The sequence below is a fragment of the Babylonia areolata genome, chromosome 32, assembly GCF_041734735.1.
Source record: "Babylonia areolata isolate BAREFJ2019XMU chromosome 32, ASM4173473v1, whole genome shotgun sequence".
Classification (NCBI taxonomy): Eukaryota; Metazoa; Mollusca; class Gastropoda; order Neogastropoda; family Buccinidae; genus Babylonia; species Babylonia areolata.
Window position 1 is genome coordinate 630,625 of NC_134907.1, and position 27,509 is coordinate 658,133.

Genomic DNA, 27,509 nt, shown 5'->3' on the forward strand with positions numbered 1-27,509 from the left:
TGGAGGGCACTTGTTCCTCGCGGTGTGTGGAGGGTACTTGTTCCTCGCGGTGTGTGGAGGGCACTTGTTCCTCGCGGTGTGTGGAGGGCACTTGTTCCTCGCGGTGTGTGGAGGGTACTTGTTCCTCGCGGTGTGGAGGGCACTTGTTCCTCGCGGTGTGTGGAGGGCACTTGTTCCTCGCGGTGTGTGGAGGGCACTTGTTCCTCGCGGTGTGTGGAGGGTACTTGTTCCTCGTGGTGTGTGGAGGGCCCTAGCGTTCTGCTTGATTTTCACCAACGTCGTTCCGCCTGCACACACACCTTGCTTTCCGGCTGTCTGGTGAGTGGAGAAACAGTTGTCTTTGTCTGGTCAGGGTAGTCACACAGTTCTCCTTGGCTGGTCAGTGTAATAATAATGACAGTATTTATATAGAGCTGAATCTTGTGCTGAGACAAATCTAAGCGCTTTCACACCAGTCATTTACATGCATGCTTAACTCTAAAACTGAAGAAACTGAAGACAAGGAAGAGGCAGGGGAGGGAGGCTATCTTGTGAAGAGGTGGGTTTTAAGGCCAGACTTGAAAGAGCTGAGTGTGGAGACCTGACGAAGCGAAAGAGGAAGTTCATTTCAAATGCAAGGTCCAGAGACAGAGAAAGAACGGCGTCCAACAGTGGAGTGTTTGAATCTGGGTATGCGTAAACAGAGGGGATCCGAAGCCGATCGTAGAGAGCGAGATGGAGTGTGGAGGTGAAGGCAGCCACAAAGATAGGAAGGGGCAGATTTGTGAATACATTTATAACATAGAGTGCTGATCTTATACTTTATTCTGTGTGATACAGGGAGCCAATGGAGACGTTGCAAAATAGGAGTGATGTGCTCAGATCTTTTCTTTCTGAGGACGAGTCTGGCAGCAGAGTTTTGTATGCGCTGAAGGGACTGAATGGATGAAGCAGGCAAACCAGACAATAAACAGTTACAGTAGTCAAGGCAAGAGAGAATGAGAGAAACGACAAGTCTAGATGCTGCGTCGGTGGACAGATATTTCCGAACGGAAGTGATGCGTCGCAATTGACAGTAGCAGGATTGACATATCTGACTGATAAATTTTTGCATGGACAGTGTGTTGTCAAGGACAACGCCGATGTTCCTGACTGAGCTGGAAAGAGGGATGGATGTACTGCCAAGTTTGATTTGTCATCTGTGATGGAAGAGAGTTTTTGTTTAGTTCCTATGATCATTGCTTCGGTTTTGTCTGCGTTCAATTGTAACTTATTTAGAGTCATCCAGTTTTGAATGTCCAGGAAGCATTCAGATGTTTCTTGCAAAAGCGAGGACAATTTTTCAGGGATATCACTCTTCTGAAGTTGAGTGTCATCAGCATAGGAATGATGACTAACATTGTGGTGGTTAATAATTTCACCAAGAGGAGCTGTGTACAGTGTGAAGAGAACTGGGCCTAAAACAGATCCCTGTGGGACTCCGTGTTTGATTTTAACAGGTTCAGACTGGAAATAATCGACGATGACAGACTGGAATCGATCAGTGAGATAAGATTTGAACTAGTTGAGAACAGTGCCGTTGGTTGATGCCAAATGTAAAATGAGGACGGGAAAGAAGGCTTGAATGGTCTATCGTGTCAAAGGCGGCTGACAAGTCGAGGAGAGTGAGAAGGGAAATTTTTCCTGAGTCGGACGCTAGCAGTAGATTGTTCAGGATGTGAAGGAGAGTGGTTTCGGTGCTGTGGTCAGCACGATATGCAGACTGAAAAGGATGGAGATTATTGAAACAAAGGTGGTTGTTGAGCTGCTTCAGGACAGATTTTTCAAGGAGTTTGGACAGGAAAGGAAGGTTAGAAACTGGTCGATAATTTTTTTTAAATGTTTGCATCAAGGTTGGGTTTCTTCAGAAGAGGCCAGACGATTGCAGTTTTGAAACTGGATGGAAACGTTCCAGTCAGAAGGGATGAGTTGAAAATATTGGTGATTGTGGGTAGAAGCTGTGAGACACACTGGGAAAAGACAGAGGCTGGTATAGGATCAAGTTCACAGGATTTTATTGTTATTAAGGAATGGAGAGGAGTGCCGTTGAATTGAGGATCAGGATAAGCAGGAAGGAAAGGCATCTGGTCCAAGCTCGTACGAATATTTTGAACTTTGTCGAAAAAGAAAGAGGAGAAGACACTGGGGAGTTCAGATAAAGTGTAGGCAGAAGGAAGAGGAGTCTTTTTTTGCAGTGCCGAGATTTGACATGATAGAATAAAGCGAGCTGGTGGATGTGGCACTGAGAACTTGAGAAGAAAATAAGTTTGTCTTCGCTGATGAGATCATATGTTTGACTTTATTTATTTGTTTTCGGAAGATCTGATTGTGGACTTTCAGTTTTGTTGATCGCCATCAACAGTGTAGACATGCATTGTTATCTTTGTCTGTCACTGTGACCCTCAGGTCTTTTTGTCTGTCATGTCAGATTAGTCACACAGTTCTCTTTGTCTGTCTAGTCCTTTGTCTGCCTGTCTGTCTAGTCCTTTGTCTGCCTGTCTGACTAGTCCTTTGTCTAGTCAGTGTGACACACAGTTCTCTTTGGCTGGTCAGTGTAGACACACACACACAGTTCTCTTTGTGTAGTCAGTTTAGACACAGTCTTGTCTGTCTAGTCAGTGTACACACACACACACACACACACACACACACACACACACACACACACACACACACACACACAGAGTTTTCTTTGTCTGTCTAGTCAGTGTACACACGCATAGAGTCAATATAGAAACACATAGTTTTCTTTGTCTGTCTCGTCAGTGTAGAAACACATATAGAGTTTTCTGTGTCTGTCTAGTCAGTGTAGACACATATAGAGTTTTCTGTGTCTGTCTAGTCAGTGTAGACACACATATAGAGTTTTCTGTGTCTGTCTAGTCAGTGTAGAAACACATAGTTTTCTTTGTCTGTCTAGTCAGTGTAGACACATATAGAGTTTTCTGTGTCTGTCTAGTCAGTATAGACACATATAGAGTTTTCTTTGTCTAGTCAGCGTAGACACACAGTTCTATTTGTCTGTCTAGTCAGTGTAGACACACAGTTTTCTTTGTCTGTCTAGTCAGTGTAGACACACATATAGTTTTCTTTGTCTGTCTAGTCAACGTAGACACATATAGAATTTTCTTTGTGTCTAGTCAGTGTAGAAACACATATAGAGTTTTCTTTGTCTGTCTAGTCAGTGTAGAAACACATAGAGTTTTCTTTGTCTGTCTAGTCAACGTGGACACATATAGACATTTCGTTGTCTGTCTAGTCAGTATAGACACATATAGAGTTTTCTTTGTCTAGTCAGTGTAAAAACACAGTTTTATTTGTTTGTCTAGTCAGTGTAGACACACATAGAGTTTTCTTTGTCTGTCTAGTCAACGTAGACACATATAGAGTTTTCTTTGTGTCTAGTCAGTGTAGACACACATAGAGTTTTCTTTGTCTGTCTAGTCAGTGTAGAAACACATATAGTTTTCTTTGTCTAGTCAGCGTAGACACATATAGAATTTTCTTTGTCTGTCTAGTCAGTATAAACACATATAGAGTTTTCTTTGTCGAGTCAGTGTAAAAATACAGTACTATTTGTTTGTCTAGTCAGTGTAGAATCACGGAGTTTTTTGTCTGTCTAGTCAGTGTAGAAACACATAGAGTTTTCTTTGTCTGTCTAGTCAGTGTAGACACACATAGAGTTTTCTTTGTCTGTCTAGTCAATGAAGACACACATAGAGTTTTCATTGTCTGTCTAATCAATGTAGACACATATAGAGTTTTCTTTGTCTAGTCAGTGTAGAAACACCGAGTTTTCTTTGACTGTCTAGTCAGTATAGACACACAGTTTTCTTTGTCTGTCTAGTCAGTATAGACACACACAGTTTTTTTGTCTGTCTAGTCAGTGAAGACACACAGTTCTCTTTGTCTAGTCAGTGCAGACTCACTGTTCTCATTGTCTAGTTAGGGTAGTCAAAGAGACAATTATCTTTGTCAGGTCAGTGTGGACTCAGAAGTAGAGTTGCTGACACAGTGGTGACATAGTCTTTGTGACAATGGTGACATTGTGTCAATGACATAGTGGTGACACAGTGGTGACATTGTTTTTGTGGCACAGTGTTTGTAACACATTGGTGACACAATGGTGAGTTACAGGTTACACGGTGGTGACACAGTGCTGACTTAGAGATGACACAGTGGTGATGACACAGTGGTGACTTAGAGGTGACACAGTGGTGACTTAGAGGTGACACAGTGGTGATGACACAGTGGTGACTTAGAGGTGACACGGTGGTGATGACACAGTGGTGACTTAGAGGTGACACGGTGGTGACTTAGAGGTGACACAGTGGTGACTTAGAGGTGACTTAGAGGTGACACAGTGGTGACTTAGAGGTGACACAGTGGTGAATTAGAGGTGACACAGTGGTGATGACACAGTGGTGAATTAGAGGTGACACAGTGGTGAATTAGAGGTGACACGGTGGTGATGACACAGTGGTGACTTAGAGGTGACACAGTGGTGACTTAGAGGTGACACGGTGGTGATGACACAGTGGTGACTTAGAGGTGACACGGTGGTGACTTAGAGGTGACACAGTGGTGACTTAGAGGTGACACAGTGGTGACTTAGAGGTGACTTAGAGGTGACACAGTGGTGACTTAGAGGTGACACAGTGGTGACTTAGAAGTGACTTAGAGGTGACACAGTAGTGACTTAGAGGTGACACAGTGGTGACTTAGAGGTGACACAGTGGTGACTTAGAAGTGACTTAGAGGTGACACAGTGGTGACTTAGAGGTGACACAGTGGTGACTTAGAGGTGACTTAGAGGTGACACAGTGGTGACTTAGAGGTGACACAGTGGTGACTTAGAGGTGACTTAGAGGTGACACAGTGGTGACTTAGAGGTGACACAGTGGTGACTTAGAAGTGACTTAGAGGTGACACAGTGGTGACTTAGAGGTGACACAGTGGTGACTTAGAGGTGACACAGTGGTGACTTAGAGGTGACACAGTGGTGACTTAGAAGTGACTTAGAGGTGACACTGTGATGAGTTAGAGGTGACACTGGTGAGTTAGAGGTGACACAGTGGTGAGTTAGAGGTGACACTGGTGAGTTAGAGGTGACACTGTGATGAGTTAGAGGTGACACTGGTGAGTTAGAGGTGACACAGTGGTGAGTTAGAGGTGACACAGTGGTGACTTTGAGAAGACCTGATTTTATGACATTAGTAATGCTGGTCGTACTTTATGTGACGTACTTCATAACATATTGACATTATGTGACGTGTTTGATGACATGTGGACGTTATGTGACGTGTTTGATGACGTGGACATACGTGCTTGATGATGTGTGAACTTCATGTGACGTGTTTGATGACGTGTGGACTTTATGTGACGTGTTTGATCATGTGTGGACATTATGTGAAGTGTTTGACATGACGTCACAGTGGTTTCAGGACTGGACAGCACTTGACCTGAGAAAGACTTGAACCCAGCCCAGTTTGAACATCCTCCCAGAGAGGTTGAGGGAAGGCGGGAGTGAAGGTGGATGCAAGCATGGCGGTGTTGAGGATCTGCTGCTGTGTGCTTCTGTGGTCTGCTGCAAGTGGTCAATGTTAGTCTGTCTGTCTGTCTGTCTGTCTGTCTGTCCGCTGCCAGTGGTCAATGTCTGTCTGTCTGTCTGTCTGTCTGTCTGTCTGTCTGTCCGCTGCCAGTGGTCAATGTTAGTCTGTCTGTCTGTCTGTCTGTCTGTCCGCTGCCAGTGGTCAATGTTAGTCTGTCTGTCTGTCTGTCTGTCTGTCTGTCTGTCCGCTGCCAGTGGTCAATGTCTGTCTGTCTGTCTGTCTGTCCGCTGCCAGTGGTCAATGTTAGTCTGTCTGTCTGTCTGTCTGTCCGCTGCCAGTGGTCAATGTCTGTCTGTCTGTCTGTCTGTCCGCTGCCAGTGGTCAATGTTAGTCTGTCTGTCTGTCTGTCTGTCCGCTGCCAGTGGTCAATGTCTGTCTGTCTGTCTGTCTGTCCGCTGCCAGTGGTCAATGTTAGTCTGTCTGTCTGTCCGCTGCCAGTGGTCAATGTCTGTCTGTCTGTCTGTCTGTCCGCTGCCAGTGGTCAATGTTAGTCTGTCTGTCTGTCCGCTGCCAGTGGTCAATGTCTGTCTGTCTGTCTGTCTGTCCGCTGCCAGTGGTCAATGTTAGTCTGTCTGTCTGTCTGTCTGTCCGCTGCCAGTGGTCAATGTTAGTCTGTCTGTCTGTCCGCTGCCAGTGGTCAATGTCTGTCTGTCTGTCTGTCTGTCCGCTGCCAGTGGTCAATGTTAGTCTGTCTGTCTGTCTGTCTGTCCGCTGCCAGTGGTCAATGTCTGTCTGTCTGTCTGTCTGTCCGCTGCCAGTGGTCAATGTCTGTCTGTCTGTCTGTCTGTCCGCTGCCAGTGGTCAATGTTAGTCTGTCTGTCTGTCTGTCTGTCTGTCTGTCCGCTGCCAGTGGTCAATGTTAGTCTGTCTGTCTGTCTGTCTGTCTGTCTGTCCGCTGCCAGTGGTCAGTGTCTGTCTGTCTGTCTCTCTCTCTCTCTATATATATACATATATATATATATATATGTGTGTGTGTGTGTGTGTGTGTGTGGTTCGTCCGTCGGGATCAACGAGGACCATCTAGTCGACTGCGGGGAAATGACTGGTCAGGCCAATCTGCGACCGGAAGGTTCTGACGCAGTGTGGACAGGGGATGGTGGCGGCTGTCAGGGACTTGCTGGCACTGCTTTTCCTGGCCTGTCTGCGTTGCTCAGCCGCTGCAGCGATTCTGTTGGTGTCACAGGATTTGGCGCCTTTGTGGACAGCTGAACGCCACTTTGGTCTGTCCATTGCATTCAGCTCCCATGTGTCGTGGCTGATGTTGAAGGCCTTCAGAGAAGCTTTCAGAGTGTCTTTGAAGCGCTTCTTTTGGCCTCCATGGGAGCACTTGCCATGTTGGAGTTCGCCGTACAGCAGTTTCATGGGGAGCCAGTGCTCTGGCATGCGAACTTCATGGCCTGCCCAGCGCAGCTGGGCCTGCATCAAGATGGTGTAGATGCTGGGCAAGTTTGCACGAGTGAGCACCTCTGTGTCAGGGATCATCTCTTGCCACTTTATGCCGAGAAGTTTTCTGAGGCTGGTGGTGTGGAAGTGGTTCAGCTTTTTGGCGTGGCGTTTGTAGACCGTCCATGATTCACATCCATAGAGCAGTGTGGTGAGAACTATGGCCTTGTATACTTTGACCTTCGTCTCCAGGGTGATGCCTCTACTGTTCTAAACGTTCTTATGGAGTCTGCCAAAGGCAGCGCTGGCTTTGGCGAGTCTGGCATTCACCTCGTCGTCGATGACAACTGTGCGAGAGAGTGTACTGCCCAGGTATGTGAACTTGTCCACCCCGTTCAGTCATTGCCAGTTGATGAAGATGTTTGGTTCAACGTAAGGCTTTCCTGGAGCTGGCTGGTGCATCACCTCAGTCTTCTTTGTGCTGATTGTGAGGCCAAAGTTGTCACAGGAAGCAGAGAACTTGTCGACGCTGTGTTGCATGTCAGCTTCGGAGGCAGCATTGAGAGCGCAGTCATCAGCAAACAGGAAGTCGTTGACGGTGTCTGTCCTCACTTTGGTTTTTGCTTGAAGCCTCCTGAGGTTGAAGAGTGAGCCATCTGTACGGTACCTGATGCCAATGCCTACGTCAGCGTCTCTGAAGGCATCTGTCAACATGGCTGAAAACATGAGAATGAACATGGTGGGGGCAAGAACACACCCTTGCTTGACTCCGTTGGAGACAGGGAATGGTTCTGAAATCTCTCCGTTGTCTTGGACTCGGGCCAGCATCCCATCGTGTAGTTGCCGTATGATGGTGATGAACTTTCTGGGACATCCGTACTTCGCCATGATTCTCCAAAGGCCATTTCTGCTAACAGTATCAAAGGCCTTGGTCAGATCGACATAGATGGAGTAAAGGTCGGCGTTCTGTTCCTGACACTTCTCCTGGAGCTGCCTGGCAGCAAACACCATGTCGATAGTCCCGCGTTCTTTCCGGAAGCCACACTGGCGCTCTGGTAGGAGACCTTGCTCAAGGTGCGCTATGAGACGGTTGAGTAGCACTCCAAAGTCTTGCCTGCAACGGACAGCAGGGATATTCCACGATGGTTGTCACAGGCCTGACGGTTTCCTTTGCGCTTGTACAGGTGTATGATGGAAGCGTCTTTGAAGTCCTGTGGAACTGCCTCATGCTGCCAGATGAGCTGGAACAGCTGATGAAGCTTCTCAGTCAGTGCCATACCACTTTCTTTGTAGACCTCAGCTGGAATGGAGTCGGAGCCAGGGTCTTTGCCTTTGGATAGCAGACGGATAGCTTCCTGGGTCTCCTCCAAAGTTGGAATGGCATCCAACGACTCACTGACTGGCACCTGGGGGAGTCGGTCGATGGCTTCATCATTGATGGTGGAAGGGCGGTTCAGCATGTTGTCAAAGTGTTCATCCCATCTCTCAAGGATCCCGTCCTTGTCAGTGATTAGGGTAGAACCATCAGCACTGAGGAGTTGAGCAGATTCGGAGGTGGTGGGACCGTAAACTTCTTTCAGGCCGTTATAGAAGTTCTTCATGTCGTTCCTGTCTGCAAAGCCCTGGATCTCATCAGCTTTGCTGCTCAACCAGGAATCCTGCATCTGCCGCAGCTTCAGCTGGATGGTGCTGCGTGCGCTCTTCAGTATGTCTTTCTTTGACTGTGACTTGGGATCTTCAATGTGGGCTCTGTAGGCTTGGCGTTTGTCTTCCAGCAGCTGCTTGATCTCAGTGCAGTTCTCATCAAACCAGTCTTTGTGCTTCCTGGCAGAAGGCCCCAGGCACTCCATGGCAGTGTTGTACACCGTCTCGTGCAGTGCGCCCCATGCTGCCTCCACATTCTGGTTTTCCAGCACGGTGGACTCAAGGCGTTCCTCCAGGGTGTCAGCAAAGCTCTGCTTGATGTTGCCTAGCTCCAGCTTGTTGACATTCAGGCGTTTGGGTGCTTTCATGCCCTGAGGCCGTCTCTTGGGCTGGATGCGGAGGTTGAGTTTGGAGACGATAAGGCAGTGGTCTGTCCAGCACTCGGCGCCGCACATGGCCCTCGTGACTCGTACGTCCTGCCTGCCCTTCTTCCTGACGATGACAAAGTCAATGAGATGCCAATGCCCAGACCGAGGATGCATCCATGACGTCCTGTTACGGGTAGGGAGGCAGAAGACGGTGTTTGTGATAAGAAGGTCGTGCTCGGCACATATCTGGAGAAGTAGTTAACCATTGCTGTTACAGCTACCAACCCCATGCTTCCCAATCACACCTTCCCAGGAGGTGCTGTCACAGCCAACTCTCGCGTTAAAGTCATCAAGAATGATGAGCTTGTCTGCGTTGGGAACAGTGGTGATGACAGCGTTCAGGTCCTCGTAGAACTTGTCCTTGATCTCATTCGGGTTGGTCATGGTGGGCGCGTAGTGGTGGTAAACTTCTTCCTGTTGCATAAAGGGAGTTTCATCGTCATCAGGCGATCGTTCACTCCTTTCGGGGGGCCAGCCAGCTTGCCAACGAGGGTTGTCTTCACTGCAAAGCCAACTCCAGCCTCATGTCTCTCTTCAGGTCCGCGACCACTCCAAAAGAAGGTGTAGCCTGCGCCTCGCTCACAGAGTTCCCCTTCTTCTGCCAGTCTGGTCTCACTTGAGACAGCGATGTCGATGTTGTACCTGGCTAGTTCACTCGCAATGAGTGCTGTGCGTCTCTGTGGTCTGTCAGAGTCGCCTCTGTCCAGAAGCGTACGCACGTTCCATGTGGCAATGGTCAGTGGGGTGCTCCTTGTTTTCTTCTTTCTTTCCTTTGTGTGTCGACCGCTTGAGTAGGGTCCCCGTCAGCCGCGGTATGCTGACTAGGGTTGTGTGGAGCAGGCAATGTTTTAGGGCACCTTTTCTAGCCCCTTCCTCATGCCATGGAGGTGAGCAGTGCTGTCCTGAAGAGGGCTGCTCAGGGGGCTGCCGATCTCCACCGCTGCTCCAGTCAGTGAAAAACGACCCTATGGCCTGAGCCGTCTGTGTGCAGGTCCGCGGCTACGACTGCCAGTGTACCCACACCTGTCGCTTCGTCGCTCGCCTGTCGCCACAGGGCTTGGGGAAAATAATGGTATGGGATGAAGGATGACTGATAACTTGGGCGATGACTTTGTTTATAGTGAGGAGGAGTTGCGCACCGTCGACCTCACTCTCTTGTCCGAGACCGTCTGTATCCAGGGGCAAGACGAGGTCAAGACGACTGGAGATGGAAACGGATGCAGTGGATAACCAGGATGTCCTATTTGCCTCATCCTCCCCTCAGCACTCCACAGTGCTCTGCTGCAACCGCCTTCCTCTACGTTGAACCATGAAGGTTTCTTCCGCAGAGTCCGCCGGATCCAGTCTTCATATGCTTAGGTAGACAAGCCCTAATTCACCGAGGGTTTGAGACCCGTCGGCTACGCTCACCTAGTTTAGCCAGCCTGTCAAAGCCGTTGCCCGGGGGTTGGGCACTGCCGCATGCTAGCAGCTTCTAGGTGAGAGCTGGGTGCTGGTGGGGACCAACAGAGGACGAACCACTTCCGGAAGAGCGTGACAAGCCCCCCCTCTAGAGGTACTACCCCTCCCGTGCACCCCCTAACCCCCATATGTATGTATGTATGTATGTATGTATGTATCTATCTATATATATATATATATATATGTGTGTGTGTGTGTAATTGTGTAATTGTGTGTGTGTGTGTGTGTGTGTGTGTGTGTAATTGTGTGTGTGTATGTGTGTGTGTGTGTGTGTGTAATTGTGTGTGTGTATGTGTGTGTGTGTGTGTGTGTGTGTGTGTGTGTGTAATTGTGTGTGTGTGTGTGTGTGTGTGTGTGTGTGTGTGTGTGTGTGTGTGGTCAGCCTTTTTGCTGCAGCTGTTGGCGGTGTCCCAGGTAGAGGACGGGAGGACAGCGGGGCCACTGTGTGAGAAGCACGCTCTCTCCCTCCCCGTCCTGCCCTCTCTCACCGACTGGTACGGCTTCCTGGACCAGGTCAAGGCCATCACCACCAGGTAAGGTCAAGGTCAGGCACGTAGCCTCAGGTCACACACGTCCTATATGTCTGTCCATGTGACACGTGTCTTACATTATGATTTGTGGTGATGGTGACCAGTAACAGATGATGATGATGATTCACTGACGACATGTCACTGTTGATAATGACGATTCACTGATGACATGTCACTGTTCATGATGACGATTCACTGACGACATGTCACTGTTTATGATGACGATTCACTGATGACGTTTCACTGTTCATGATGACTTCACTGGTGACGTGTCAATGTTGATGATAACTTCACTGATGACTTGTCAATGTTGATGGTGACTTCACTGGTGACGTGTCAATGTTGATGATGACTTCACTGGTGACTTGTCAATGTTGATGGTGACTTCACTGGTGACGTGTCAATGTTGATGATGACTTCACTGGTGACTTGTCAATGTTGATGGTGACTTCACTGGTGACGTGTCAATGTTGATGATGACTTCACTGATGACTTGTCAATGTTGATGGTGACTTCACTGGTGACGTGTCAATGTTGATGATGACTTCACTGGTGACTTGTCAATGTTGATGGTGACTTCACTGGTGACGTGTCAATGTTGATGATGACTTCACTGGTGACTTGTCAATGTTGATGGTGACTTCACTGGTGACGTGTCAATGTTGATGATGACTTCAATGGTGACGTGTCAATGTTGATGATGACTTCAATGGTGACGTGTCAATGTTGAATATTACTTCACTGGTGACGTGTCAATGTTGATGATGACTTCAATGGTGACGTGCCAATGTTGATGATGACTTCAGTGGTGACGTGTCAGTGTTGATGATGACTTCAGTGGTGACGTGTCAGTGTTGATGATGACTTCAATGGTGACGTGCCAATGTGTGTCAACTTCTGCAGGACGGGCGGATGACGTGTCACTTTAAATGATGACGTGAACGATGATGACGACGACAATGATGATGGATTTCTGTTACTGATGACGTTTCATTGCAAAAGATGCTGGCGTGTCATTGATGATGATGATGATGACGAAGATGATGATGATGATGATGTGTCACTGTGATTCAGTACCGACTATCAGCCCTGGATCGGCTTGACCCATGACGGCAGCAACGTGACAACACCTGAACACTTCACCTGGGCCGACGGCCAGGTGTCGACCTACCTTGTGACCACCAGCCATGACTTACATCATTCCAACGGCACTAACCCGTTTAAATGTGTCAGGTAAAGACAAATACCCGTTACAATGTGTCAGGTATCAGGTACAGACAAACACCCATTCAAATGTGTCAGGTAAAGACATACACCCGTTCAAATGTGTCAGGTAAAGACATATACCAATTAAAATGTGTCAGGTAAAGACATACATGTACATCCGTTAAAATGTGTCAGGTAAAGACATACACCCGTTCAAAGGTGTCAGGTAAAGACATACACCCGTTAAAATGTGTCAGGTAAAGACATACATCCGTTCAAATGTGTCAGGTAAAGACATACACCCGTTCAAATGTGTCAGGTAAAGACATACATCCGTTCAAATGTGTCAGGTAAAGACATACACCCGTTAAAATGTGTCAGGTAAAGACGCATACACGTTCGATTTGTCAAGTAGACATGCACCCGTTTCAATTTGTCAATTACAATGTGTCAGGTAATAGAAAGACATATATCAGTTACAATGTGTCAGGTAATAGAAAGACATATATCAATTACAGTGTGTCAGGTAATAGAAACACATGTATCAATTACAATGTGTCAGGTAATAAAACGACATAATAATAATAATAATAATAATAATAATGCAGGCTTGTATAGCGCAGTACCCCCATCTCAAATGGGGCTCACCACGCTTTACAATAAGAGATACAAATTTAAGACTAAGTGACATAAAACATGTACCAAAGAATGAATAGATACGTAAACAGAAAAATAAATAAATAAATAGACATAGTCTCACATTGCACTGGCTACAATTTACATACTTTAAACTAAGTGACATAAAAAATATGTAAATCATCACAGGCAATACCACAGTCTCACATCACATAGGCCAAAATCAGTACAAGATATATAAAAAAAAAAAAAAATTTAATATAAAAAAGTCACATTCACCCAAGTCAAAACATGTACCATCATCACAAGTGCACGTGTACCAAGGAACCAGGCCTCACAGAACCACACCAAAAATCATCACAAGTGCACGTGTATCAAGGAACCAAGCCTCACAGAACCACACCAAAAATAATCACAAGTGCACGTGTACCAAGGAACCAGGCCTCACAGAACCACACCAAAAATCATCACAAGTGCACGTGTACCAAGGAACCAGGCCTCACAGAACCACACCAAAAATCATCACAAGTGCACGTGTACCAAGGAACCAGGCCTCACAGAACCACACCAAAAATCATCACAAGTGCACGTGTACCAAAGAACCAGGCCTCAGAGAGCCACACCAAAAATCATCACAAGTGCACGTGTACCAAGGAACCAGGCCTCACAGAACCACACCAAAAATCATCACAAGTGCACGTGTACCAAGGAACCAAGCCTCAGAGAGCCACACCAAAAATCATCATAAGTGCACGTGTACCAAGGAACCAGGCCTCACAGAACCACACAAAAAATCATCACAAGTGCACGTGTACCAAGGAACCAGGCCTCACAGAACCACACCAAAAATCATCACAAGTGCACGTGTACCAAGGAACCAGGCCTCACAGAACCACACCAAAAATCAACAAGAGAGGCAAGGCCTTCAAGACTCACTTGTGATACACTTTAAAAAAATCCAAGCTTTTTATGTATTGAGTATAATTTCAAAATGTAATGTTTAAGATGAGAAAGATCAGTTTAAAGCAAATTAAGTCCCCTAGCATTAATTACAGAGTAATTTCCCTTTTTTACTATCTGCACCAAAACGTTTGCAAAATAAATAAAACTTCCATGCTTAGCCAAAGAAGTTCCTGTTTGAACAAAAAATGATAATGACTGCTCTTGTTGTTGGGTCAGAATATGAGATCAAAGTGCCAAGTTTAGAGAAAACAAAAAATATAAATATAACAGTAAATGCAGTTTGCATATAATTAGGCTTCTTTTTTTCTTTTTTTTCTTTTTTTTTGTGCCCATCCCAGAGGTGCAATATTGTTTTAAACAAGATGACTGGAAAGAACTGAATTTTTCCTATTTTTATGCCTAATTTGGTGTCAACTGACAAAGTATTTGCAGAGAAAATGTCAATGTTAAAGTTTACCACGGACACACAGACACACACACACACACACAGACACACACAGACACACAGACACACACACACACACACACACACACAGACAACCGAACACCGGGTTAAAACATAGACTCACTTTGTTTACACAAGTGAGTCAAAAATGACGAATATATTTGAGGGCAGTGAACTCCGCCGTTTTGGTGCGACAAAGAAAAAGAACGTTCCACTTAAGTTCTTGTGCAAATTCTTTGAATGGACAGTGTGCGCATGTCATTTGAAGAATAGAGTTGTCTGGATGTTGAATAGAGAGAAAGCAGATCTGAGAGATAGACGGGACAAGAATCAGTGAAGAAATTGTGACAAAGGACTGAGAGTTTGCATTGTATTCGCGCTTGAATGGGGAGCCAGTGAAGGGAAGCGAGCAGTTCAGTGATGTGTTGACGTTTCCAAGCCTTGACTGTGAGTCGTGCTGCAGAATTTTGAACTTTTTGAAGTTTGTCAACATAGTGTTTGGGGCAGCCGGCAAGAAGAGCATTTCCATAATCTAATCTAGATAGGACAAAAGAACAAACCAATGTCTTTGTGGTTTCTGTGGTTAGATACTGGCGAATGGAGCTGATGTCGGAGTGCTACATATGCTGACCTACAAGTGTGGTTAATGTGTATTTCAAGTGTCATGTCATCTGAAAGGATGTACCCTAAATTGCGTGCAGATGCTGAGAAAGGTATGTCCGAGGTTCCTACCAGGATAGATAAAGGCTTGAGCAAGTCAGAAAACGAGGGCTTTGTGTAGTGCTTCTGTTTTATTATCATTCAGTTTGAGTTGTATCAGCTAAATTGTGTCAGGTAAACACATATACCGGTTACAATGTATCAGGTAATAAAAAGACATACATCAGTTACAATGTGTCAGGTAAAGACATACATCAGTTACAATGTGTCAGGTAAAGACATATACCGGTTACAATGTATCAGGTAATAAAAAGACATACATCAGTTACAATGTGTCAGGTAAAGACATATACCAATAACTATGTTTACCGTGTGGGACGGGGTGGTGGGGAGGGGGAGTTGGGGGTGTATCTGTGTGTTTGCATGTGGTTTCTGTCATTGGCTATGATTTATTTCAACAGGAGGTTCTACACCAGAATGCGAATGACGAGCTGTAAATGGGCCAGGCATGTCCTCTGTCAAGGTATAGTTCTCTCTGTGTGTGTGTGTGTGTGTGTGTGTGTGTGTGTGTGTGTGTTCTTGTGTGTCTGTGGTTGTGTGTATGGAAACAAAAGAGGTTGGGAACTGACTTTTAACCTCATGACCAAGAATCAATTTTCTTGATGTGACCTTGACCTTGACAAAGGTCATGACCTTGACATGTTTCAGGAAGCGTGGACACACTGACCCCCCTCTCCCCCACGCTCTACGTAAAGAGGACCGAGCAGCGAGGTCAGTGGAGGTGGGGGTGGGGGGAGGGGGGAAGGGAGGGAAGAATGAGGGAGGGGTGGAGGGAGGGAGGGAGGGAAGAGTGAGGGGGGGAGGGAGGGAAGAGTGAGGGGTGGAGGGGGGGAGGGAAGAGTGAGGGGTGGAGGGAGGGAGGGAAGAGTGAGGGGTGGAGGGAGGGAGGGAGGGAAGAGTGAGGGGGGGGAGGGGGGAGGGAAGAGTGAGGGGTGGAGGGGGGGAGGGAAGAGTGAGGGGTGGAGGGAGGGAGGGAGGGAAGAGTGAGGGGTGGAGGGGGGGAGGAAAGAGTGAGGGGTGGAGGGAGGGAGGGAGGGAAGAGTGAGGGGTGGAGGGGGGGAGGGAAGAGTGAGGGGTGGAGGGAGGGAGGGAGGGAAGAGTGAGGGGTGGAGGGGGGGAGGGAAGAGTGAGGGGTGGAGGGAGGGAGGGAGGGAAGAGTGAGGGGGGGAGGGGGGAGGGAAGAGTGAGGGGTGGAGGGGGGGAGGGAAGAGTGAGGGGTGGAGGGAGGGAGGGAAGAGTGAGGGGTGGAGGGAGGGAGGGAGGGAAGAGTGAGGGGGGGAGGGAGGGAGGGAGGGAAGAGTGAGGGGTGGAGGGAGGGAGGGAGGGAAGAGTGAGGGGTGGAGGGAGGGAGGGAGGGAAGAGTGAGGGGTGGAGGGGGGGAGGGAAGAGTGAGGGGTGGAGGGAGGGAGGGAGGGAAGAGTGAGGGGGGGAGGGGGGAGGGAAGAGTGAGGGGTGGAGGGGGGGAGGGAAGAGTGAGGGGTGGAGGGAGGGAGGGAAGAGTGAGGGGTGGAGGGAGGGAGGGAGGGAAGAGTGAGGGGTGGAGGGGGGGAGGGAAGAGTGAGGGGTGGAGGGAGGGAGGGAGGGAAGAGTGAGGGGTGGAGGGAGGGAGGGAGGGAAGAGTGAGGGGTGGAGGGAGGGGGGAGGGAAGAGTGAGGGGTGGAGGGAGGGAGGGAGGGAAGAGTGAGGGGGGAGGGAAGAGTGAGGGGTGGAGGGAGGGGGGGAGGGAAGAGTGAGGGGTGGAGGGAGGGAGGGAAGAGTGAGGGGTGGAGGGAGGGAGGGAGGGAAGAGTGAGGGGGGAGGGAAGAGTGAGGGGTGGAGGGAGGGAGGGAGGGAAGAGTGAGGGGGGAGGGAAGAGTGAGGGGTGGAGGGAGGGGGGGAGGGAAGAGTGAGGGGTGGAGGGAGGGAGGGAAGAGTGAGGGGTGGAGGGAGGGAGGGAAGAGTGAGGGGGGGAGGGGAGGGGGGAGGGAAGAGTGAGGGGTGGAGGGGGGAGGGAAGAGTGAGGGGGGGAGGGGGGAGGGAAGAGTGAGGGGGGGAGGGAGGGGGGGAGGGAAGAGTGAGGGGTGGAGGGAGGGGGGGGGAGGGAAGAATGAGGGGTGGAGGGGGAGGGAAGAGTGACGGGTGGAGGGGGGAGGGAAGAGTGAGGGGTGGAGGGGGACTGCCAAGCTGTGCGTGTTTTCCGTCACGGTGTGGTGACATGTTGTATTTCACGGCCACTGGTTTAATAGCATCACTGGTGTTGTTGCATCTATTACTTGAGAGAAACTGTGTGCAGAAGTATTCACGCTTTCTGGTGTGGACAAAATGATCACATATATCATGAATGAGGGCCTTTCATGTCTTGCACGTTTTTCATTGTATTCAGAAGTCAGCTGATCAACGATGTTAATGTATTGACAATCAATTCACAATAATCGATGTTAATGTTCACAATCATGTCACAATGATCGATGTTAATACATTGACAATCAAGTCACAATAATCGCTGTTGATGTTGACAATCATGTCACAATGATCGATGTTAATACATTGACAATCAAGTCACAATCATTGACGTTGATGACGTTGACAATCATGTCACAATGATCGATGTTGATGTTGACAATCATGTCACAATCATCGATGTGAATGCATTGACAATTAAGTCACAATCATCGATGTTGATGTTGACAATCATGTCACAATGATCGATGTTAATGCATTAACAATCAAGTCACAATCATCGACGTTGATGACGTTGACAATTAAGTCACAATAATCGATGTTGATGATGTTGACGATCAAGTCACAGTTAGTGATGTTGATGATGTTGACGATCAAGTCACAGTTAGTTATGTTGATGATGTTGACGATCAAGTCACAGTTAGTGATGTTGACGATCAAGTCACAGTTAGTGATGTTGATGATGTTGACGATCAAGTCACAGTTAGTGATGTTGATGATGTTGACGATCAAGTCACAGTTAGTGATGTTGATGACGTTGACGATCAAGTCACAATAATCGATGTTGATGATGTTGACGATCAAGTCACAGTTAGTGATGTTGATGATGTTGACGATCAAGTCACAGTTAGTGATGTTGATGATGTTGACGATCAAGTCACAGTTAGTGATGTTGATGATGTTGACGATCAAGTCACAGTTAGTGATGTTGATGACGTTGACGATCAAGTCACAATAATCGATGTTGATGATGTTGACGATCAAGTCACAGTTAGTGATGTTGATGATGTTGACGATCAAGTCACAGTTAGTGATGTTGATGACGTTGACGATCAAGTCACAGTTAGTGATGTTGATGATGTTGACGATCAAGTCACAGTTAGTGATGTTGATGATGTTGACGATCAAGTCACAGTTAGTGATGTTTATGCATTGATGAAGAAGTCACGGTCACTGATTTTGATGACTTTGACGATCAAGCCACAGTTACGTTGATGCATTGACGATCAAGCCACAGTTACGTTGATGCATTGACGATCAAGCCACAGTTACGTTGATGCATTGACGATCAAATCGCGACCAATGACGCCAGTACCATTGCAGTGCTAGAGACACGTGACAGGTCGCGTGCTGTGGTGTTGCAGACCTCCAGACGTCCAATCAAACGCAGAACATCTCCTATTTCGTCACTTCCGTGAGCCCCGCGGACTTCCCGCAGCCCCTGACTCTGGGCATCCTGGAGGACGTGGTGGGGGTTGCCCCGGGACAGACCCCTGCAGACAACATCGACTGCTTCCACATCTGCTCTCTCCGCGCCAGCTGTCACGTGGTCGCCCTCCTGAAGGACCACTCCGCCTGCTTCCTGCAAATCTAGCATGACGTCACTTCCTGTTCTGAAACATCACGTGACCCTCTGTCTCGCGTGGCTCTAGAACGACGTCTCTCTCTGTCTCTCTCTTGTTGTTGTTTGTGGTGGTTTGAACCAGCGTAGGATAACATTTTCCGTTTGGTTACGAGTTTGGTTGCCAGTTTAGCATCATCTTACTCCCTGCATTGAAATGTCTCCCGCCTCCCTTACCCCTCTGTCCTAACTCTCTCCAAATGAATACTTCAGTGTGTTGCCAAACATCAAATGACTTCCTCGAAGACATGTGGTAATGTTTGGGGGAAATATTCCGGACACAAGGTGTTGTTCAAGGAAACCGTTCCACCATTCAGATGACAGACAGTACATGTGTCAAGAGAATCAATCCAGCATTCAGATGACAGACAGGACATGTGTCAAGGGAATCAATCCAGCATTCAGATGACAGACAGGACATGTGTCAAGGGAATCAATCCAGCATTCAGATGACAGACAGTACATGTGTCAAGGGAATCAATCCAGCATTCAGATGACAGACAGTACATGTGTCAAGGGAATCAATCCACCATTCAGATGACAGACAGGACATGTGTCAAGGGAATCAATCCAGCATTCAGATGACAGACAGGACATGTGTCAAGAGAATCAATCCAGCATTCAGATGACAGACAGGACATGTGTCAAGGGAATCAATCCACCATTCAGATGACAGACAGTACATGTGTCAAGGGAATCAATCCACCATTCAGATGACAGACAGGACATGTGTCAAGGGAATCAATCCACCATTCAGATGACAGACAGTACATGTGTCAAGGGAATCAATCCACCATTCAGATGACAGACAGGACATGTGTCAAGGGAATCAATCCAGCATTCAGATGACAGACAGGACATGTGTCAAGAGAATCAATCCAGCATTCAGATGACAGACAGGACATGTGTCAAGAGAATCAATCCAGCATTCAGATGACAGACAGGACATGTGTCAAGGGAATCAATCCAGCATTCAGATGACAGACAGGACATGTGTCAAGGGAATCAATCCAGCATTCAGATGACAGACAGGACATGTGTCAAGGGAATCAATCCATCATTCAGATGACAGACAGGACATGTGTCAAGGGAATCAATCCAGCATTCAGATGGTACAAAAGAAATACTGATGATTTACTGTATTAAAGGATATAAAATATCCACGCGCCAGACAAGACAAAATGGACAAGACAAGACAAGACAAGACAAAATGGACAAGACAAGACAAGACAAAATCTTTGTTATCGACGGTAATAGATAAGCAAGTAACATGCTTTTTTACATCCAGCCCTCGCCCTAAAGAGGGAATAAAGCTAAAAAAGCGAAAATAAGCACAAAATCAAAACACAATCAAAATACACCATTATTTCACCATTCAAAGCCATTCCACAAAAGGAAGAAGAAGAGAAGAAAAGAAAGAAAAAATCATGAAACACACACACACACACACACACACACACACACCACACACACACACACACACACACACACACACACAAATGCACCCACTCAAGAGAGAGTGAGAGGGAACCCACAAATTGTCGAAAGCAATGTTGGATTTCAGGTGATGTCAGACAACACCTGTAAATTTACTATTATTTATATTGAAGAGCCATCTATCTATCATTTGTGTCAGAGCAGTATGACAAGAATGGTTTTCTCTAAAACCTGACTGTACTGGGTGAATCAGTTGATATTTGTTTAAGTGACACAGTATATGTTTTTGGATATGCTTTTCAAGTGGTTTTGAAAGAACCGATAGTATAGATATAGGCCTGTAGTTAGAAGGATCAGAAGGATCACCTGATTTGAAGAGTGGAAAAACTTTAGCCTGTTTGAAACATACAGGAAAATAGTTTTTATCAATGCAGAGATTATAAATGTAGGTAAGAGACTCTGTTATTACTGGTGCCGAAATCTTCATGATTTTGCTATCCAGTTCATGTATATCTTTGGTATTTGACTGTTTCATGGACATTAGAGAGGCAAAAACTTCGGGAACTGATATATAAGGGATAAAAACTTTTGAATTTATATTTTTGGATTGACAGTAATCAGTTTCCAGTTCTAAGTCATTATATTTCCATCTATCATTAGTAATTAACTTTTCAGCTATACTTACAAAATGGTTGTTAATTGTATCTGGGGTTATATCATAAGTATTATTTTGTGATTTAGTATAGTGCTTGTTGGTTAGTCTGTTAATGGCATCCCAAAGAGATCTTGAGTCTTTTTTGTTGGTCACTTTCTGTCGGTAATATTTGTGCATAGCTTTTTGTTGCATTGAATTCACTTTATTCCTTTTCTTAACATATTCTTCTTGATTTACTGGTTTTAGAAGATCCCTAAGGTGCATTTCATTTTTTATTTCTTTCGAAATCCATGGAGGTAACATAGTGTTTCACTCGTTTAGTCCCGATTGGTGCGTGCTTACTATAAATATTACTAAAGGTTCTTATCCAAACATCTAAAGCTTTTTCAGGATCGGTGTATTGATAGACATGAGAAAGTGGAGAAGAAAGTAAATCATGCAAAAAAGTATCTGTGTTAAAGTTGTTGAAACATCTATATTCAATGGTTTTGTGACTTGCTTTTGGAATTTTAATACCTTTTCTTTTCCAAGTGATCCAAACAGGTGAGTGATCGCTACATCCAGTGACTGGAGAACATATTTCTACAATATTTTGTTTACATGAAACATAAATGTGATCAATGAGGGGGCATACAGCAGGCCAGTCACAAAAGGGGTTTTCTATTGTTTTATTACAATATTAAGTAAAGAAGGAGAGAAGAAGGAGAAGAGATAAGAACAAAAAAGACAGTGAAGTGACACGTGGCGAGACACTGTCCGTTGGGGCGACACACACTGTGTGACACAGTCAGTGCTCAGCTTGCTCGCTATCGCCGCAAACTTGCTCAGGTGAAAGTGACCAGTGATCACCCACTCAGTATATTTATACAAGTTATGCGAACTGCAAAGATGCTCGCGTGTGCTGCGAAGCAAACTGGCTCAAATTGGGCTAAATTTGATTAGAATTGTGTTTGAAATGAAATGAAATTATGGTGCTTAGAGCCTCGCCGACCACTAAGGCCATCTCAAGGCTATCGCCGCGTCAATTACTACTACAAGGCTAAAAAAAACCAACCAATTAAAACGAGTCACCACTTCAAACTTTCCACTCCAAAGTTAAAAAAAAAACTTCCATAGTTTAAAACCTTCAAATCTGGTTAAAAAGGTTCACTTCTTTTAAGAAGTCCATCAGCGCCCACGGAGGGACATCACGAAACAAAGTCTTCAAAGAAACCGCCGTGTAATGTCTGCGTCTAACGTCATGCAGATCCCAACAGTCAAGGAGCACGTGTTTCACGGTGAGAGGCTCGTCACAGGGAACGCATCGAGGGGCCTCCTCCCCCTTCAACAAGTAAGAATGAGTAAAAAAAAGTGTGCCCCGTACGCAGTCTGCACAGCACAGATTCCTCCTTTCTGTTCTTCACCCCCGAAGGGAGGGTCTCTTTTAGGTCCAGACGGATCTGGAAGAGCTTGTTGTCCGTCTGGGTGTTCCACTTCTCTTGCCAAAGATCCTTAACGTAAGTATTGACCTTCCGCTTCATGTCTGTATAGGGTACCAAGGATCTGGACAATTCTTTCTTTACAGCGTTCCTGGCCAGCAGGTCCGCCCTTTCGTTACCACGAATGCCAACATGTCCGGGAACCCAGGCCAACACAACCTCGTATCCTTTCTTCGTTGCGAGAGTAAAAGTTTCATAAAATTCCAGCAGTTTGGGATGAGTGATATTCCTGCAGGCGATCGCCTCCAGGGCTGATAAGGAGTCGGAAAAGATCATGAATCTCTTCTGTTTGGAAGAGAGAACCATTTTTAACCCCAGAACCAGTGCAGTCAGTTCCGCGGTGTATACCGAGCTGTCAGACAGGATGTGTTCTGTTGAGGGCCGGTCAGGAAAGGCGGGACAGAACGCAGATGCGGCGACTCCGTCCTCTGACTTGGAACCGTCAGTGAAGATGCCTTGAAAAGCGGGGAATTTGTGGCACAGTTCCGAAAAGTAGGTTCTGTAGGCCAGAGAACTGGTGGTGTCCTTACGGTACGAGGCCAGATCGAATCGGACCTCAGGTGTTGTAAAGGTCCACGGGGGGCTGTCAGGGAACTTAGAGAAATCTGAGATGCCACCGACATCCAGATCGGCATTTTCCAAGTGCGGCTGAATGCGGAGTCCGAGAGGAGGTATGCAGTTTGGGTTGTCTGTAAATTTCTTATCGAAAGGGTTGTTGAATACAGCGTCGTAAGCAGGGTTTGTAGGTTCCGAAAACAATTTCAAATAATAGTTCAGGGTCAGCTTCAGTCTGCGGTTGGAAAGAGGTGGTTCCCCCGCCTCTGCGTACAGGCTGTGCACAGGGGTGGTGCGGAAAGCACCTAAGCTGAGACAGAGCCCTTGGTGGTGTACAGGGTCCAACAGTTTCAGGTAGGACGGTCTGGCCGAGCCGTATACTACACTTCCATAATCCAGTTTGGACCGGACCAGGGCTCTGTAGAGGTGCAAGAGAGTCCTCTTATCAGCACCCCAGTTCGTGTGTGCCACAACTCGGATGATGTTCAGGGCTTTTAGGCAAGATATTTTCAGCTGTTTAATGTGGCTGAGAAAATTCAGCTTCTGATCGAAGACGACCCCTAGAAATCTGGCTTCCTTGACCGCCGGGATGGTGGATGTTCCCAGACGGATTTCAGGGTCCTGATAGAATTGGCGAAAATTATGAAAATTGATGCATTCAGTTTTGGAGGACGAAAATGTGAAGCCATTCTCCTCTGCCCAACACTGGATTTTGTTGACGCAGAGCTGAAGCCGTCGCTGGATGCTGGCGTACGTGCTGCCGGTTGCATATAAGGCAAAATCATCCACGAACAGCGAGCTGTCCGATCCTTTCTGAACGGATTGAACGATGTCATTAATTTTGATGCTGAACAGAGCCGGCGACAGGATGCTCCCCTGCGGGACACCCAGCTCCTGCTCGTGAATGTCGGACAGGGTGGTGCCGACTCTCACCTGGAATTGTCTGTCTTGTAAAAAATTGTGGATAAACTGAGGCAGGTGTCCTCGGAAGCCGAGCTTGTGCAGGTCGGAAAGAATACCAAATTTCCACGTGGTATCGTAAGCTTTCTCCAGGTCAAAAAATATGGCCACCACATGTTGTTTGTTGACGAAAGCATTTCTTATCGTGGTTTCCAGACGAACCAGATGGTCAACGGTAGAGCGATGCTTGCGGAAACCGCACTGTTCCTTCGCCAGAAGGCCGTCGGTCTCTAGTTTCCACATCAGTCTACCGTTGACCATCTTCTCCATCAGTTTGCAGACGCAGCTGGTCAGTGCAATTGGGCGGTAGTTGGAGGGGTTCGAGGGGTTTTTCCCGGTTTCGGCAGCGGGATTATGAGGGCTTTCCGCCAGGAGGGTGGAAAGAAGCCTGTGACCCAGATGTGGTTATAAACTTTAAGCAGGGTGTCCAGACAGGTTTGGGGAAGGTGCTTTAGGAGTTTATAATGGACCTCGTCCATTCCTGGACAGGAATCCGTACAGGTCTGAAGGGCAGATTTAAGTTCGTTCATTGTGAAAGGAAGGTTGTAATTCTCTGTGTTGTCGGAAAAGAAGTTACATGGTGTTTTTTCTGACAGGTTTTTGGTTTTAAGAAAGCGAGCAGATTTGTTAGCAGATCTCGAGTTCTGTTCTATTGTGGAGGCAAGCAAATTGGCAACTGCTTTCTTCTCTGTGACCAGAGCGTCTGAAAGTTTAAGATGGTGGAAGGTCGGGCATGCGTTTTTGCCCTTAATTCTTTTTAAAACCCTCCACACTTTCTTCTTGGGTGTGTTGGAGGTTAAGGAAGAGCAGAAATCTCTCCAAGACTTCCTCTGGCTCTTTTTAAAACATACCTAGCTTTCGCCCTCAGCTGTTGATGGGTTCGAACGCTATCGGACTCCGGTCTCCGAAAGACGCGTCGCTGCGCTCTCTTCCGAGACTTGCGGGCCTCCCGACATTCCGCGTTGAACCAGGGCGTTCTAGGGACCTGAGGCTTGGAGGTAGACAATGGGACTGCTGCTTTGGCGCAATCTAAAACGATCCGAGTCAGAGCGTCAGCAGGGTCCTTGCTTTTCAATACTGTTTCTTCCTGCAGCTCCGCTCTTATCTTGGTGGTAAAAAAAACTCCAGTCTGCTTTGTCGTAGTACAGGCGGTCAGGCAGAGAGTCACCTTCTCCATCTGTGGGGCGGAGGACGACAGGAAAGTGGTCACTCCCGTGCAGATCGTCGTGCACTTTCCACTCGTAGTCCAGGACCAACGATGGATCGCAGACCGACAGATCTAAACACGAGAGCTTTCCAGAGGACAGATGCAGGTAAGTGGGAGACTTGTCGTTAAGACAGCACAAGTCCATGTCAGAGAGAAGGTTTTCTAAGAGAAGACCTCGGGCTGATGTCATCTCACTTCCCCAGAGCGGGGAGTGTCCGTTGAAGTCGCCCAACAGTAAAAACGGACGTGGGAGCTGGTCGACCAGGTTCATGAGGTCCTGCCTCAGAACACGGACGGAAGGGGGAAGGTAGAGAGAGCAGACAGTGATGGTTTTCTCGAGCGTGACTCTGACTGCCACCGCCTGTGAAGGGGTGCTTAAAAGAACTGTACTGTATAAAAGGGACTTTCGAATAAAAAGAGCGACACCTCCCGTCAACCCCTCTTGCTTCGGTTGAGCGGGTTTAAAAACGGAGTTAAAACCAGGAGAGATAAAACCTTGCCATCTCTTTGCAGTCTCCTGCAGTGCCAGCACTGAAGGTTTCAAAGCACGACAAAGCAGCTGGAGTTCCTGGAAGTTGGCATAGAATCCCCGGATATTCCAGTGGATCACTGCCATTAAAAAGGTTTTTAAAAAAAAATAAAGCAGCAGCCTATTCCATCGCTACCCCCTGCTCCTCCACTTGCGGTGGCTCAAGGTCCGCCAGGATGGAGTATTTGTTTTTTGACATAAATTTTTCGGATTCCGACCGGGTCGGAATATCCACCACCTCGGCCCCTCCCGATCCCGCCGTGGCCGCAACCCTCCCCTCCTTGAGTTTTGGAGGTACGGGGGGCTTCCGGCCACTTCCGCCAGCCCGAGGGCCAGGCAGACGAGAGGCGGGGCGAGGGGGGCCGGGGGGGTGGGGTGGGGCGGGAGGCGGACAACGTGCCTCCGTCCGAGGCTTTTCTCTCCCGCCCAGCAGCCCCTGAGGACTGCCGCGCAGGATGGGAAGGGGTGGACACAGCGCCTCCACCCAAGGCCAACGGTTCCGACGAGGCGGTTAAGTCGTCCGTCTGCGTTCCTGTGGACGTCGTCTGGACCGTGACGTCCACCGTCCTGGATCTGACGACAGAGGCATACGACGCCTTAGGCGACGCGGCCTCCACCTGTTTCCTTGCCTCAAAGAAGGAAATTTTCTGTTCTGTCTTGACTTTCTGGATTTGTTTTTCTTTCTTCCAGGCGGGGCAGTCCTTCGATGAGGACGGGTGGCCACCTCCGCAGTTCGCACACAGGGCTGCACTGACGCAATCGCCCTGGTGCGCCGCCTTCGAACAGGTGCCACACGCCTCTTCCTCCTTACATCCGTCTCTCACGTGTCCGAATTTCTGACACTTAAAGCATCTCAGAGGGGACGGTACGTACAGGCTGACATTAACTAGCAGGTATCCGACCCGAATGTCCTTGGGGACATCCGGGCAGCAGAAGGTGAGGAAGAAAGTGTTGGTCGGGACTCTGTCCGACCCCTTCCTCACCGTCACCCTGTACACATCGGTCACTCCCTGAGAGGACAGCTCGCTCTTGATCTCGGCCTCAGACACACCTTTCAACTCCGGGCATCTGATGACTCCCTGTGAGCAGTTGAGACCTTTGTGAGGGGAAATCTTCACCGCCCTATCCACGAAAGTGGTCGCCTTCAGAAGGAGCTGTGTCTGCCTTTTGGATTCCGTCTGCACTAAAAACGCTCCGCTCCTCAGCCTCTTGATGGATCTGAGCGATCCTGCCAGACACTGAAAGCCCTTCTGGACAGCAAAGGGGCTGAGAGCTGACAAGGGCTTGTCGTCATCAGCGCCCTCCATCACTAGCCACGATGGCCAAAAACCAGAGGTCTCAACGACCTCCGACTCAGAGTCTGAGTCGTCCGTTCCCTGTCGTCGTCTTTTTCCGAGTTTGGGGGGATGTGTTTGTTTAGGATTCATGTTGAAAAAAAAATGTGAATTCATCCCTCCCTTACCCACCCACCATGGGGTCCAACTTAGGGGCCAGGGTCAAGGGAACACCAGCTTGACCCCTTCCAGGTTTCGGGAGGGATATACAACCAGCAGCCCAGCTCCAACGTGCTCCCCCCCGATCATGCCCAGCTCCCGGGGACAGAGAGCCGAGCACTACGGGGGTTACCTTCGTCAGCCACTAAACTGCCAGTCTTGACCCAGCCCCACGAAGGGGTGGCCGATTGACACACACAGGCCAATGTGTGCCGCCTGTCTTAGGAGAGGTCCGAGCCAAAGGGATGTGTTGAGAGCAGCGTGCTCTCTCAATCCCCAGGATCTCATTCCCCTCCATCACAGGTCGC

General features: G+C 47.7%; 1 protein-coding gene across 1 annotated transcript; it reads left to right on the forward strand.

Moving 5' to 3' along the window:
- Positions 1 to 178: 178 nt before the first annotated feature.
- Positions 179 to 18,860, forward strand: LOC143276398 (uncharacterized). The gene is made up of 7 exons (XM_076580885.1): positions 179 to 318; positions 5,454 to 5,620; positions 10,929 to 11,079; positions 12,151 to 12,309; positions 15,448 to 15,509; positions 15,695 to 15,757; positions 18,631 to 18,860. The coding sequence occupies exons 2-7, from the start codon at positions 5,563 to 5,565 to the stop codon at positions 18,858 to 18,860; spliced, it is 723 nt and encodes a 240-aa protein (XP_076437000.1). The 5' UTR covers positions 179 to 318; positions 5,454 to 5,562.
- Positions 18,861 to 27,509: the final 8,649 nt, after the last annotated feature.

What these genes read in the sequence shown, in the direction of transcription:
- LOC143276398 (XM_076580885.1), top strand. Translation starts at nt 5,563, where the DNA reads ATGGCGGTGTTGAGGATCTGCTGCTGTGTGCTTCTGTGGTCTGCTGCA. An exon ending in CAGGCATGTCCTCTGTCAAG is followed by an intron (nt 15,510 to 15,694) that starts GTATAGTTCTCT and finishes GACATGTTTCAG; the next exon opens with GAAGCGTGGACACACTGACC. An exon ending in AAAGAGGACCGAGCAGCGAG is followed by an intron (nt 15,758 to 18,630) that starts GTCAGTGGAGGT and finishes GTGGTGTTGCAG; the next exon opens with ACCTCCAGACGTCCAATCAA.